General features: G+C 37.9%; 1 protein-coding gene across 4 annotated transcripts in view; it reads left to right on the top strand.

Moving 5' to 3' along the window:
* The window catches only part of grid2 (glutamate receptor, ionotropic, delta 2), a 461,289-nt gene that overhangs the window by 263,206 nt on the left and 182,589 nt on the right, over positions 1 to 15,494 (top strand). For all 4 annotated transcript variants that reach the window (XR_015865772.1, XR_015865770.1, XR_015865771.1 and 1 more), the window contains exon 3: positions 835 to 1,122. Coding sequence is in view for 1 of the 4 variants with exons in the window: in XM_088415956.1 (XP_088272082.1) it covers positions 835 to 1,122 (288 nt within the window). In the remaining 3 variants the exon portion in view is untranslated. The remainder of the gene's footprint in view (positions 1 to 834; positions 1,123 to 15,494) is intronic.

Here is a 15,494-nt window from a genome sequence, read left to right as displayed (position 1 = left end):
TTACTGGCTGGATCGATAAGTTTCCGTGGTGGGCCCTTCCCTTTGGAACGAGCATTCGTCAGATGTCAGGCCGGCCCCCTCTCTGTTCAGCTTTGAAACTGGTGTAAAGACAGGGTTTTATTCTTTGGCTTTCCACTCAATTATGAGACTTAGCACTCTTCTCTTGCTAGTTCTATTTTTCCCTTTCCTCTAAATTATTTGTATTTATTTAGTATTGTTTATGTGTATTGGTTGTATTTATGGTATTACATTACTGTTTTCACTCTGTTTGTTATTTCACTCGAATTACCGTGTACAGCACTTTCTACGCAGCAAAAGTTTTAAACTGCTATATAATTGGAGTTGAATTCAGTGTTTTCATTAGTGAAGTAACATATTATTCTAAAGAACATGCTATGGTTGACTGCGTTAGAGATATTTATTTATTCATTTCCAAATTAGAATTTAAATTTCAAACTAGGACTAATAAAGGTTAGTTTCAAGCATGGCAAATGTTGCATATCAAGGTTCTCAAGATGGTGTTCCCATCCAACTGTCCAATAACTGTTTCATGTTGGGCACGATGTTTAAAAAAAAAGTTTGGTTTTATATTAAGATTTTAGAGCCTGTATGGGTTGAAGCCCGGGTTTCAGTTTCAAGTTAGGGTTTCAAGACGTTGTAAAGGTTTTAAGTAAGGTTTTCTAATTCTGTCAACATGGCGCTTAGGTTTCAAAATAACGATTCGTATTCAAGTTGGAACATAAAGTTTTTTCAATTGAATCCTCCCTTAATAAACACTTGAACAAGAATTAATTGTTGATTTTAACATTGTCCTCTCCTCTTTCTCCCGTGCAGCGTGCGAGCTTATGAATCGCGGCATCCTGGCCCTGGTCAGTTCCATCGGCTGCATGTCGGCAGGCGGTCTGCAGACCCTGGCCGACGCCATGCACATTCCGCACCTCTTCATTCAGCGCTCCACAGCGGGTACACCCCGAGCCGCCTGCCCGCCCACCAGCCGCAGCCCCGGAGCAGATGACTACACCCTGATGGTGCGCCCTCCCGTTTATCTCAATGAGGTTATCATGCAAGTGGTGTCCGAGTACAGCTGGCAGAAGTTTGTCCTCTTCTATGACTCTGACTTTGGTAAGAGGGATTTCACTTTTTACCTCTGTTTTATTGTGCGATGGGTACATTTGGATGACTGTTAATGGAGTGCTCCGTTGATTGAGTGTTTACTTGTTAAAAGACTGCGCTTGTATGTTATATTATATTATACAGTATTATATTTTAAATCTATATTAATATGACCTTTTTCCATTTTTCTTTCATGAAGAAAATAGTTGACAGTTTTGCTTCTCTACAGCAGGATCACATACTGTACTGTAGTTTTGTTGCCCATCATGCAGAAAAACTGCAGAAAACTTTCCAAAGGTTTACAAAAGTTACAAAAAATTGAGAATCAATTAAAATGTCAAAAATGCTTTAATATTATGAATTTTATGATTAATTAGTTGACTAAATATCCCAGAATTCACAATTTAAAAAAAAATATTTTTTTTTCTTTTCATTTGTGTATCCTTTATTCATTGCTATTTAACTTCCCTGTGATTATTATTATAATTATTACCAATGCACATACTGATGCTTTTAAATATATGATATATGGCCTGCATTTCAACTCTGGTGACATCATATCCAGCCAGCCAGCCATCCATTTAATTTTGCTTGTCCTCACTAGAGTCACTGGCTTGCTGGTGACTATTCCAGCTTTCTTCAAGCAATAGACGGTGATCCCCTTGACTGTTTGTCAGCCAATCACAGTGCACATGGGGACGGACAACCATTCATGCAACCAATCACAGTTAAGGACAATTTAGAGTGTCCAATACACCTGCCATGCGTGTTTTAGGAGTGGGAGAGAAAGCCAGTGTGCCCAAAGAGAACACGGGCTCGGGGAGAAAATGCAAACCCAATACAGGAAGGCCAGAGGAAGCTATAATTTAACTTGGGACTCTCAGTCTAAATGAATAGGCCTCAAACAAAAATTGACATCAGGGCGTGAGAATCAACATGTCTACATTCCTTCACTCTTAACACAGGGTAATCAAGGAACATTCAAAATCCATAACCTTTAACATAAATTAGTTTCAGTATTTTTGACAATTAATTTTGTTACCATTGGCTTGATAATTAATAGATATGACAAAAATACAACTAAGATTTGTGGACTCACCCAAAATAAAATTAAAAAAAATCTTAACTCTTCTCTTTTTCCTCAAGAATACTTCAATGTATCTGTACGTTTAAGGTCCATCAGCATGTTGTTGTTTTTTTTTTTTTTTTTTATGCATGTAAGCCAATGCTGAAAGTGGTTTTTTCTCGTAGTTTTTCTGCCATTTTAGATGCTGGAATGCCAAGAATGAGCATTCAACCGGTGTCCCCGAATGTTTTTGAAAATACCGTCACATTTAACTGCCCAACTAATATTTGGTTTTCATTTCTGCTTTGATGAAACAATTCAAGTTGACAAACCCAGGATGGGTCCAAACACCAAACCGATCAGACAAAAACAGCAGCCTTTGCCAGCAATATCATTTGCAGCATTTCTCAGAAGCTGGGAGCCATGAATAACATTCATAGTTACCTTTATGAAAATAAGAGCCGAAAACTTTTCCCTGTTGGGACGGACACCCTTTGTCCTCCTTCTGCCATCGTGGGTTGAAGAAAAAAAAAAGCAAATTTCCTGATTCAAGTTTACTCCATTTTGAGGCAAAATGACAACTCGGGCTCAATCTCTTTTAAAAAACAAACACAGGCAATGGAAGTGAAAGCTTGAAGAGATAACAACCATCCTCATTAATGATAAGGCCTTTTTCTTAGCTCAAATTTGTAGGTGTTTTCAATCACTGATATGAACAAATTGAGACAGAAGTCGATATCTGTAATTGAAATGGATGGAATTTTGAATTAAACTTAGTCAAAGGTGCAAGTTGTGCCTCAGCATTGCAGGACATTAGAGAGCTAATGGATATGTGGCTAATTCAATATCGCTGTCCTCGCTACCTCTACCTCATCTGTCTGCTCTCTCACACATTCTCTCTTTCTCTCCAGTAAATGACATGGGATTCTTTATAAATAAGTGCATCTTTGTCAGGATAATGCATTGCAGATGGAGGCACTTGTGTCACAGAGGAAATGAGTTTGTTTTTTTGCCCGTACATTTTTTTTTTCAAATCAAGCTCCACTGATGCTGTTGAAATGTCAAAGTAAAGCTAAGGTTATGCTGGATTGTAAATTACCTCGACCCCTGCCGTGGTGCAGATTCAAAAGAGAATCTCAGAACTGGTAAACGGACCTGCTAACAACTTTTCCATTACTCTGCCTAGCTTTATTTTATACACGGATGCAGAACATATTGCCAAAAGGGCCATTCTTGCAAATTAAAGTGAAACTAAAGCCCTTTCTATTAGTCAAGATTCAAGAGTTTCACTGTCATATGCATAATAATACTACACAATGAAATTCTTATTCCGTGCACTTCCACAGCAGATTACATTCCACAATCAAGCGAGTAATAAAGTAGGCAACACAAGTGCTTTTGCTGAAATTAATAGGATACTATATAACATTTACATCGAAAGATCTGCAGTTAGTTATTGGCACATTGTTTGTCTTACCATCTACCAATACCAACCAGGATCCACCATAATAAACAAATTGTAAACATCCAATTAAAATAAAATGCCATGTGATATGAGTGGAAATCAGGGGTAAGTGATCGTAAATATATTTTGTTGCTAACACCTGGGCTACACCAAACAGACATAGGCATGAAGCTAACCTATATGATAAAGTATAAATATGTGATAAGCTTGCAACATGATGAGCCACGGTGGGTGGAATATATACTGTTTGTCCACATGATTACCTCTGTCAATGCCGACTGACGACTATTCTGGACTATCTTTCCTTCATTTTCCTTCCATCTGCATTCTTGCACTTTGAGAATGGAGGTAATTTAGCTGTGAGGCATACAGGCGAGTCAGCTGATGCATTGCTCCTAATGGGCCAAACCTCAAAAATATGTTTCTCTTTCAAACACAGCCTTAATGAGTGGTGTCAAAGCAAGTAGTTTGCCTCCTCTCGCCGGTGGGGAAACACCAGCTGCGACGACATTCATCAGTCGTGGACGCCGCAGTCGGACGAGCCCAAGCCCCATAAAGAGACGCGTGATACGTTTCTGCCTTCGGTGGTTCAGGGTTGAATTACTTCTCATGGCCTTAATGAGCCTCCATTTTGCTCACTGTACTCGATAGAAAAAACAAGTAATGCGTAGTCATCATTGATCTCCAATGAGAACAGCGGTGGGATTGTTTTGAAAATCATTTCAGCGTCTGCAACTCAATCGCCGGCTGCATTAAAGCAAGTTATCTTCGTACTAAATATTTCAGAGGGAAGCATCTTCTAATAAGTGAACTGCAGCAAGCAGTATATTTATTGGATTTATATTGAATGGTGACTAATGCAGCTCTTGTGGGGGCTGAGGAGCAGCAACACCTATCCCACAGATCAGTGTAACAGCCCTCCCCATTGTTAAATCACCCATGTAAAGTGGGTAGTCAGGAACTTTCTCATTCGGGAGTTGGTGTGCGTGGGAAGCCTTCTTCACGTCCTTGCTAATAAATCTTTATCACAACAGGCTAAAAGCACAAATCCCTGAACAGTGACTCTCATGTACATTTGATGATTTTTGTTTCCTCAATGCTAAAACCAGAGGTTAAACTAACATGCCTCAAATGAACACAAGAGTCCACGTGGCTTATTCAAATTATTTGCGATATTTTGCTGCAACCTTATTTACGAATGCAACAAGGGTTTTACCTGGAAAAAGCATGAAATTGTTAACACTAAAACCTGTGTCCATTCATCGTTAAACTCTAATGCAGCATACTAAAGAAGAAGATACTAAAACAAGACACTGCAAAGAACACACAGTCAAAATTTGTTTCATAGTCAGCCATGGTACGGACAGAGAATGCCCAAACTGAACTCGATATAGAACAGTGGTTGAAAACCTAAGTGGTGAGATGCACACCAGTATTCATTGCAGCAACATTTGCACAGTATGTCACAAAACCAACTCACCAAATTTGAAATATATATATTTATATATATATATATATATATATATATATATATATATATATATATATATATATATATATATATATATATATATATATATATATATATATATATATATACATACACACACACCCTAAATTGTGATTGGGTGCGCGAATGGTTGTCTGTCACTGTGTGCCTTGCGATTGGCTGGCAGTCCAGGGTGTCCCCCGCCTACAGCCCAAAGACTGCTGAGACAGGCACCAGGGCAACTTAAGTTGCAGCATACAAGCAATTCAAGTCCAGGTGCAAGAATAAGTAAGCCATGTCTACCATCTATTGGTCTTGATGATATTGCAACTCAATAATATGTATTAGTTACAGATGATAGTGACTAGGCCGTCCCCAAAATAGCTAAATTCCATGTACAATTGGCATCCATTGGGAGAAAAAACAAACAATGCCAATATGAAAATCCATACCGTACAAATATATTTGTAGGCTAAATACTAAAATGGTATCATTTTGAAAATATGCCAAAAGAAAAAAAAATAAAAATAAAAAAAGCAAAAATACTGAATTGTAAATAAAACACTTTTTGGTATCATGTGGGCCAAATGCTGAAAAGAAATTGTATTGTTTAGTTTACTTTTGCATGTACAAAATGTTTTTAGCATTTAGTTTACAAGTATGTTTGAACATTCAAGTAGATTTGAACGCATACTCTGGTATGTTCGTACATCGGAATGTGATTTCAGATATTCTTAAAGGTACTTTCAAACGTGCTAAAACATATTTACAAGTATTCTCAAACAAAATTGCTTAACAAAAATGTTTACTTGGGACTGGCAGCTTTCCCCTCCAGATATTATCCAATGTCGAGAAAACGACAAGTGAATCATGGTCCGGACGGGTTCCATCATACTATTGGACAAGAACAAGCAGCCACTGAACTCTACTGTCTGGTCAACACAAGTAATAAACACAAAATGTGACCTCATAAACTATTTGATTTACACACAGTACCAAACAAATGCCGGTTTGGACTAGAACAATATTACTACTGAACCAAACACTATTTGCAGTGTTTAACTGAACATTCCTACACAAAGTCTTTATTTTCTTGAGAACTCGTGAGGCCTAAATAAAAAATGCACCCCTCAAATATTGCCAGGCTCACACAAAAGACCTCTAACAAACCTCAGTCGGGAGTTGAACAAACACATGACTCCTCTGTGAAAACTTTCCAAGCGTTTAACCCATAATGTGACCTCAAACGGGAAGATTCAAACTTGATCTACAGTTAGCACAAAGCTGAATGCACATTCACACAGTCACGCCGAGATACCCTCTGTTGCTTTTGGTTTACCGCACAGCAGGTCCTCTAGGGTTTGGCCATGTTGTTCACTCAGCCCCTTACATTTTTTTCAAAGCATCACACTATTCTCTAATGGGCCTGTTGTCCACGGAGAACGAGAAGCAGTCGCAAAATGGAGATAGCTGTACCATCATAGGGCTGGTATCATCCTTTTAAGATGATACTTGTGCTGCCCAAAAGACCACTCCTTTTCAAAAGGAGAGTCCTCTTGAGATCAGACAGTCGAAAATGTGTCCACTCAAATGGCGCTGTGGCGCAACCGTGCTTATTTTCAGCTCTAGTGGTGCGACCCAGGCGATGAGAACAGATGTATTCTGTCGCCACTTCTACTTCTACCAACCATGTCGCTTGTTCCTCTGCGGTTTTTTGGAGGGGCGGCTAACAACAAAATATATCACCTTGTACTCAAACATTTAAAACAAACAAAAACGTTTTAGGTATATGAGTAAATCACCACTTAATGCAGAAATGCTACTGATAATAAGATGAATTATTTTGTTTTTTGTTCTGAAACCAGTAACATATGAGGTCTAAGGTAAAATTGTAAAAGTACAGATGTGTGGTGTTTATGCATAAAACAGTGTTTGCGTCATTGTTCCAATTTGGCTGTCAGTGAAAATAATAAGCTCCTCACAGTTCACAAAGTGTGTCTATTTTCCCGGTAATGATAACTGTGCTCAGACCAAAATGAATTTATGGATTCACCTGAAATAATTTTGCCAATTAAAATGTACAAATCCACACTGTGGCTAGTAAGATATTCAGAAGATTTACTAAATAGTTAAACTAATGACATACTGTGGTCCTCATATCTTCATCTATATTAAGCAATGAAAAAAAATAAAATAGTTGCTTTGGAGGCAGAAAATATATGGAAGTTGATGAAGGAAGCTATATTTAGCAAGTCATTTTATTGCTTGTTGCAAAGCTCGATTGTTTGATTTGGACAGAATTGTAGTTTTGACACCTTTTGCTGACATCTACAAATGTGTAAGACTTTAAGGAGGGCCATGATTACTTAATGATTTTCTCCATTGTAGCAATAAGGGCTAAGCTCTTTCCTTACCACAACAAACCGCACGTCACAGCAGACAGTGCTCTGATCCACCCGATGATCTGCCATTACATCCTGCCCAAGATCGTGAACAAAATGACCAAGATACTTGAAATGGTAAATGGACTTTCACTTATATAGCGCTTTTCCACCTTGGTGTAAAGAACTTTAAGTACCTAACTAGTCATTACCTACTGATAACGCAGCATCAGGAGCAACTGGGGGTTCAGTGTCTTGCTCAAGGAAACTTAGACTTGGTCAGGGTATCGAACCCACGGCCTTTCGGCTGCGAGACGACTACTCTACCACCGAGCCATCCCGCTAACCCTTGAACTCCTCTGCTTGGAGCAAAAACACATCCCAGACGCGGAGAGCGCACTCAACCCTTTTTCCGACTGAGGACCATTGTCTCAGATTTGGAAGACCTGATCTCCATTCCAGCTGCTTCATACCCTGCTTCAAAGCACTCCAGTGAGAGTTGGACATAATGGCCCGATGAAGCCAAGAGCACCACAGTGTGCAGAAGCAGAGATGCAATGCTGAAAGCCCAAAGTTGGACCCCCTCAACGCTCCGGCTATGTCGAGAAATTATGTTCATAAAAGTAATGAACAGAAGCAGTGACAAAAAGGAAGCCTTGGCAGTGTCCAACCCTCGCAGAAATGAGTTTGACTCATGGCTGGCAATGCAGACCAACTTCTAACATTGTGGTACAACTGAACAGCTCATATCAGGATGTTTGGTACCCCATACCCCCAAAGCAACCCCCACAAAATTCCCAGAGGGACACAGTCGAACGTCTTCTCCAAGTCCACAAATCACATGTAGACTGGTCGAGCGAACTCCCATGAGGATCCTGCCAAGGGTGTAGAGCTTGTCCATTTTTTTCTTGGGGCTGGAACGAAAGCCACATTGCTCCTCCTGAAATCTGCGGTTTGACCACCTAAGGGCCTCCGCTCCAGCACCCCTGAATAGACCTTACAAGAGGCTGAGGAGTGTGATCCCCCTATAGTTGGAAAATACCTTGCGGTCCCTCTTCTTAAAAAGGGGGAACACCACACCAATGGGCACTGTCCCCGATATCTATGTGATGTTGTAGAGACATGTCAACCAGGACAGTGCCGCGAGATCCAGAGCCTTTATGGACTCTGAAAATGGAGGAACGGATAGATGTGTTTGCATCAAACAATCTGAGCTTTAAAGTAAAATTAAATAAATACAGTTTTCTATTATATACACACTCATGCTTGGATGATAGACCAGACCAGAAATTCTAAAAGTTCTTTTTTGCCATAGTGTGATATACAGATATTCCAACAGATAGTCCTTTCAGCAATATGGCAAGTATCTTGTGAATTAAGGTTCATAACTATTAAAATCATTATACCTTGTTCACTCAACACTGTGCTCCATCTAATGAATTATATTGGATCCATCCCATCCTAAATCTTCCCGTGAGCAGTTCTCTCGTCGTAAAGTCACAAGCTGCTCGACAACAAAGGGAGATTTGTTTCTTCCCCGTTTGTGTCCATAACTCTGAAAACAGTGAAAATGTCAAGCGGTAATCTTGCTGTTTTGCACATAAAGGAAATGAAAGTGTATCGCATCACATCTGCTGATTGTGCACTGAAGATTGCTGTTTGTCTGTAGACAAAGAGAAATTGGTGACAATGTGGATACGGGAGAGGCATTAGTTGGGTAATCACAACGGTACAAGGTGAAGGAAACAAAGTCACTGTTACTGCTCAACTGTGAAAGCCAATCATAATCACTCAATTTTATACAATCTTGGATTATGAACCAAATGTAAGTATGGAAAACACTATGACATAAATTGTCTGTCTTGTATTTAGTAGGAGTCGTGAAGACATCCAGAAAATTATAAAAATGACAGACGTTGTATAATACATATATGAGTATTTTTCTTCATTTTTCAGTCATTTCTTTTAACAGGTCCATGGTGCAAAAAACATGTTGTACGTCTGCAAGTGTATGACAGCGAAAACGTGGCTAGCGTTTCAAATACCAGAAAGGTTTCAATTTAAGAAGGGGAGAGAACTGGAGTGTGCACTTAATCTCGGTGGGCTTCATATAGAATCTAACAGCCTGAAAACTAGAGGTTGTGAAAGCGAGAGACTTTGGGGATTTTTTTCCTCTCCCTAAAGGTTTTACAGGAAAGTTTGGCTGCACTACTTGAAAATCATTTGAATGATTTTGCATATTTAATTTATTCAAAAAGTGAGTTATACCCGTTTTCCCCTCTTACAGTGAAGCTGAAGACCATTCAAGCATTGCCAAGTTTAAGAAGGAATTAACCTTTATGTAGTTCAATTAAAATAAAGTAAAACTCCTCAACCTTTGGAACAATTAAATCGCAAACGAATAGCCAGCACTTGAGCGGGCATCGGGTTTTGGTGTCATGTTGTCTGTTGTGCAATACCTCTGCCCCACTATTACATCGCAGTAGGGCTAACTTAAATACAGAATAAAAACAACTCACACACTGCATCCATCTGTTCATGGTACAATAAGACAGGCGCAGATATGATGTGCCTGCCGTCATATAAATCAAAAGACAGACTTGCTGTTAGATTTATTGGATACAGAGAATAGTTCTAGTTAAAAACTTGATTGAAAAAACCATAGCTGCACGTGAAATGCTGCACATGGGGTAAAATTGTTTGTGCAATAACTAACAGTGAAAACAATTAACACCAATTAAGCTAATAAACAAAACAATACATGTGAAAAGAATACAAATAATGTAAATGAAAAATAGAACATTAATACAAAACAAAGTATACAAATATTTCTTTAGAGAAGTTGGAAAGCAGGCTGCTTGCCTTGCATTTAATAGATGACTAATCCAAACAGTCACGGGTGTGTGGGAGGTGGAGGAGCTCAATGAGTTAAGGAGGGCTGAGACTGTATTCAAATTTGAAAAAAAAAAAAAAAAAAAAAAGAGAAGATCTTGAAACGAACTCTTAAATGCACTGGGGGACCAGTGTTTAAGTAAAGTGCTCCCCCTCCTGAGCAATAGTTACGAGGAGCATTTTTTTTTTTCCAGCAGCATTTTGGACCAAATGGAGTTGGCTTTATGGCATACTGGTTGATTCCAAAATAAAGAGCATAGCCTTAATCTAGGCGAGATGTAACAAAGTCATAGGATTATTGTTTCGAATCGCTGTTGGGAAAGAATGGGCTTTACCTTATCCCACTATTTGCCAGTCCAATTTGATAATCCCTGTCCAATTTAAAGCCCAGATCCGAGACTGTTGGCATCAGATAATTTTTGACCCTGGTTTTCAAATTCAGCTATATATTTTTATGTTTATATATATATATATATAATATATATATATATATAGTTTTATATAGCGCTTTGCATGACACTCAAAGACACTTTATAAAGGACGTAAAAATGTAAAGTGAGAAAACAATGTTTTAGCAACCAAGACTTTTGTTTCCCAATATATAAAGAGGTCTTGTCCCAACTATTAATGGATTGTCTCTCCAAGGTCTGGCAGTCAAATACACAGCACAGTGTAAGGGAGGACAACAATAGAAAGGGATTGGAAGTCCGGATATGAATGCTGGAAAAAAAGTACATTCAAGCCTAAAAGATGGAGACGATATTAATTTTTGCAAGTATGGAACTAACCATGGTATAGACAGAAAGTAAATACGTTTCCTTTGTGGTTTGTATTTGGCTCCCAGCATGTCATCGCTTAGAGGACAAACAAAAAAAAAAAAGGATAAAAGATATTGTGAAGATTGTAAGGAGTCTTTAAAGCAGTGAGGAGGAAGCGACAGAGCCGGCGGCATATTGCACATTGGTTCGAGCAGAGTGGAGGGAAACAAGGCGAGCAAATAAACACTGAAACAACTCAACGTGCAGTGTTAAAAGGTGCTAGTAGCTCACATCCTTAGAGGATTTGAAATGTCTATACCAATGAAAGGTTGGAAGGGATGTGAAACAAAGGAGTGAAGAACAGCACATAACAGATGAGATCAAGCAACAAGGAACATGGCTGTGTCAGGATTGTATCAAGGCCTATTAAAACATTATTTTACCTAATTAGTGTTTACAGTGTTACTCTCAAGAAAGATACTCATTAAAAAAGTAAGTAAAAAATACAGTTCAAATATTGTAGAGAACAATGACTCATATATGAAGCCAAACGTATTTTTATTCAACCTTTGCTACATCTTCAAAGTCATATAGTACACTTTGTTGTGGTTCCAGTCATGCCTCACTTTTTTCACTTAATAGTGTGTTGTATTTCACTCACAATTATTGGTATTGTTGGTTGGTTTCCAGTTGTAATCCACTGAAATGTATTCATTGTGGTTCCAGTCAAAACACAACAATTGCAATTTATTTCATTTTACTCAACATTTTATGTATCTTATCACCTCTGGTCAAATGTTGCTTATGTTTATTGACAGTTCAAAAAATCTTAGGAATTCACTGTTTTAGTAGCCAGCTTTTACAAAATATACCCCCTGTACGCAAAAAAATAGGTTTCTTGTGCATGACCTTCAAACTCACAGTGTCAACAACCTGATTTCCAATACATGTTAAATCCAAGTCAGTCTAAACTTGGGTATCATACATTACTTTCTGTGACTAAGACGCCTGTTGGGACTATTCTTGCTGAACGTTTAATCTCAGGAAATATTACATGGGACCCTTGGTAGAGGATTCAGTCTAGGCATCGGAGAGAGTGTCCTCCTCGTTTCATCATACATCCGTTTGGGTGATGAGCTGGAGTAATCTCAGTGATGGGACCGGTGTTAATACCCAGTGGATAAGGCTATCGCTGCAAATCTCATTTATAATGTACGTAGTATTCTCCAGCGCGAATAAACTTCGTGTTCCTTAACTCAAGTTGCGATGTATAATATATTACCTTATGTGTTTTCAAAGGCAGAACGGCATACTTTAGCAATATACAGTAGGGGCCCCAATTAGTCTTAAGATGAATATGTCCCTCAAGAGACAATTCACTTCACCCATCAGCATAAAGAATGGGTCGTACCCATAATTACCTCACTTCATAGATTTGTATTCTCAAAAGACACTATATTTTTCACTGCTCAGCTAATTTAGACTTTGTTGCTACCCAAAACAGCGGAACCTACTCTCAGAAAGTCTGCTGTCTTTGTCTTTAATTACAATACATACTCCAGCAAAGTGGTTGTGAGTTTTTTTGTTTTTCTTTTTTCCCTTATTCCTTGTTGGTCCTTCATTGCAATCTCTCCTTTTATTTCACATATGGAATACAGCATTATATATGGGTCATTTCAGAATTGGCGGAGTTTGGGCTTCAAAATTGTGAAAAATAAACCTTTAATGATTTTCTACCACATAGACATATTCATCAAGATTAGGTAACAAACGATCAAAGGCTTGATTAGCTCATTTTACGGTAGCTCAATGGTACGGTGTTAATCCATTAATTAATGCTTGTTGCAACCCTGACACCCTAATAAAAGCAACAGGCTTTCTTTCGGGTAACAGGTTTCAAATCCAGACAAAAGTAGAAGCCAGTTGTTTTGCAAGCTGGGACCAACTGCTGACCAAGGGGACAAACTTAGATGACTTATTCTGATCATACACAAAAATTGGTTGAATAAATTAGCGTGAGCCGTTCAAACAAGGCCACCTATGTTAAAAATATGAAATATGGAAGAGAAGACAATTTTGTCATACACGTTCTTTTGGAAAACTGTTTGATGAAGTCAAAGCAAGAATATCATATCATGATATGATATGATATGATATGATATTGACTGTGGAAGATAAAAAAAAAAGCAATCTTCACTCACACTATAGTTTGGTCATCGCAATTCCATCAACTTCAAGTGTGTCTGTTCAGTAGAGAAACTATCATAAAATTTGTAAACAATACTTTATTGAGATGTATACAATACATTACTGCAATTACTCTGACTTCAAGCAGATCAACATCAGTGTCTTAAATTGAATACTGATGTGATTACAATCGTGTTGTAAATAGCTCTTGGCATCGTAGCAGTCGATATCAACCGGGACCGAGCGCTTTCTGCACTTGTGAGGGTTTGTTGTCTTTACAATGGATTGAAAAGTCTGTCGAAGACTTGGAACAATGGGCTAAATACTTTGGAGATGTAAAGCCTCTGTTTAGAAATTATTTCACTTCCCTTTGGTGACCCCTTCCTTGACTTCAATGAGATAGAGTGAATAGAAGTTAAATAAAGGAATAAGAACAGTTTGCCCAATTTGTAGGCAGAGAAGAGGTTGTATAATTAAAAAAAACATCCAGTATACACTTCACTTAACATCAAAAACATCTACAGAAAATCTCTGTAAATTGCTAAATCCATTTGTGTATTCTGGAGAACCTCTACACTGCTATTTATTGAAAAACTCAAATCTCTTTTTGTGCTCAGGTCAAAGCACAGCAGGAGTAGCCAAGTATAAAATAGAATCTTAATAATTTATTGTTTTTTGGATCAAGGAACTGAAACTCAGTGGAATTGGACATTGTTTCAACTTTATTGTTTTGTCTCTCCTTCTGGTACTGTGCAGAATAATGTGCAATGGAAACTTTTCTTTTCTGGCGTATTTGTGCCCAGGAGCTTGGTTGAAATGAGCTGTGGGGCTCAGTTTAGTGTTTTGATTTCATCTTGTGAGATCTTGGTTCTAATTAACGACGTTGAAGTATATAAGCTGTGTTTGGATGCGATTTCAGAGTTCACTGCCTTGTGACATGTATAGACACTTGTACAAATCTTTGGCAAGTGAGCCACATGTTGATTCTCTTTATTGGCCACATTCAGTATTGACTTCATAATGTGGAAAAACTTCTCTTGGTTGAGTTTTTTTTTTTTCTTTTAAGGAAACAGTCTAACTTTTTGAAGCAAATTGCATAATTTAAGAAGCTCACTTTTTTGACTGTTGATGTGCAGGTGGAATGACAGCCATAAGTGTAGGCCCAGGGAAACAAAGATGTCCAACAGCAGAACATGACCGGATGGCGATTATATAAAAGGCTGCTGCACGCATACAGCAGTTTTCTTTTTTTTCTTTTTCAGTTCCAGCACCTTGTTGAAGTCATTACTGCAACTACATGTCGTTTATTTTATTTTATCATCATCAATTTTTTGCTTTTTCCCCTTTTTCCTTTTCTTAGAAGCCATAATTATTAAGAGTGCACAACTAAAACTGGAAATAAAAATGTTGTGAGAAATTGTGAGATGACTGGTTTTGGATTTCTTAAAAATGAAAATGGCTTAAAACCTGTATTTATAACTAACTACGCTCATGAAATGTGATTTCTTATTTTAAGACGAAGCTACATGTAATTTGTAATAAAATCTCAAAAAGAGGTTATAATTCCAGATATCTTTTAAATGACAAAAACTAACACACACAAAACATGCTTTAAGACCAAAATACAGCATCTTAGCGGGCATATATATATATATATATATATATATATATATATATATATATATATATATATATATATATTTCTTTTTTTTTTTTCTTGAGATATTTAATCTCCGTAACATTTTTACTTTTGTGGCGTGTTTTTTCGTTGCCTTCCCACTAAAATTAGCTGTTATTTTTTTTTCTTACAGTTATGGTGACAGTGGCTATACTTTGACCCTCAAATTTGGATTCTCTGTATCCCCATCAAAATTCAGCACCCATATGTAGATCACGATGTTGTTCAGCATTGTTGATTTATTTGGGAACAAAAAGTAATTATCTAAACCAAGGAGTCATTTGTGTGGTTAGAAAATGAGGATACAAGTGTTTGTTCCCTGCTTGAACGCTTCAACAGTTAATGAGGTACACGCAGGTCAAGGTAATCCTAATTAAGAGACTTTGGTTGATATCCCCTGCTAATAATGTCAGAGGAAATGTGTGTGTGTGTGTGTGTGTTTGTGTCTACATATTGGTTTGTGTG

Source organism: Hippichthys cyanospilos, chromosome 1, assembly GCF_059441005.1.
Source record: "Hippichthys cyanospilos isolate Australia breed blue-spotted pipefish chromosome 1, RoL_Hcya_1.0, whole genome shotgun sequence".
NCBI lineage: Eukaryota > Metazoa > Chordata > Actinopteri > Syngnathiformes > Syngnathidae > Hippichthys > Hippichthys cyanospilos.
Note: the sequence above shows the minus strand (reverse complement) of the source record. Positions and strands in the feature narration are given on the sequence as shown.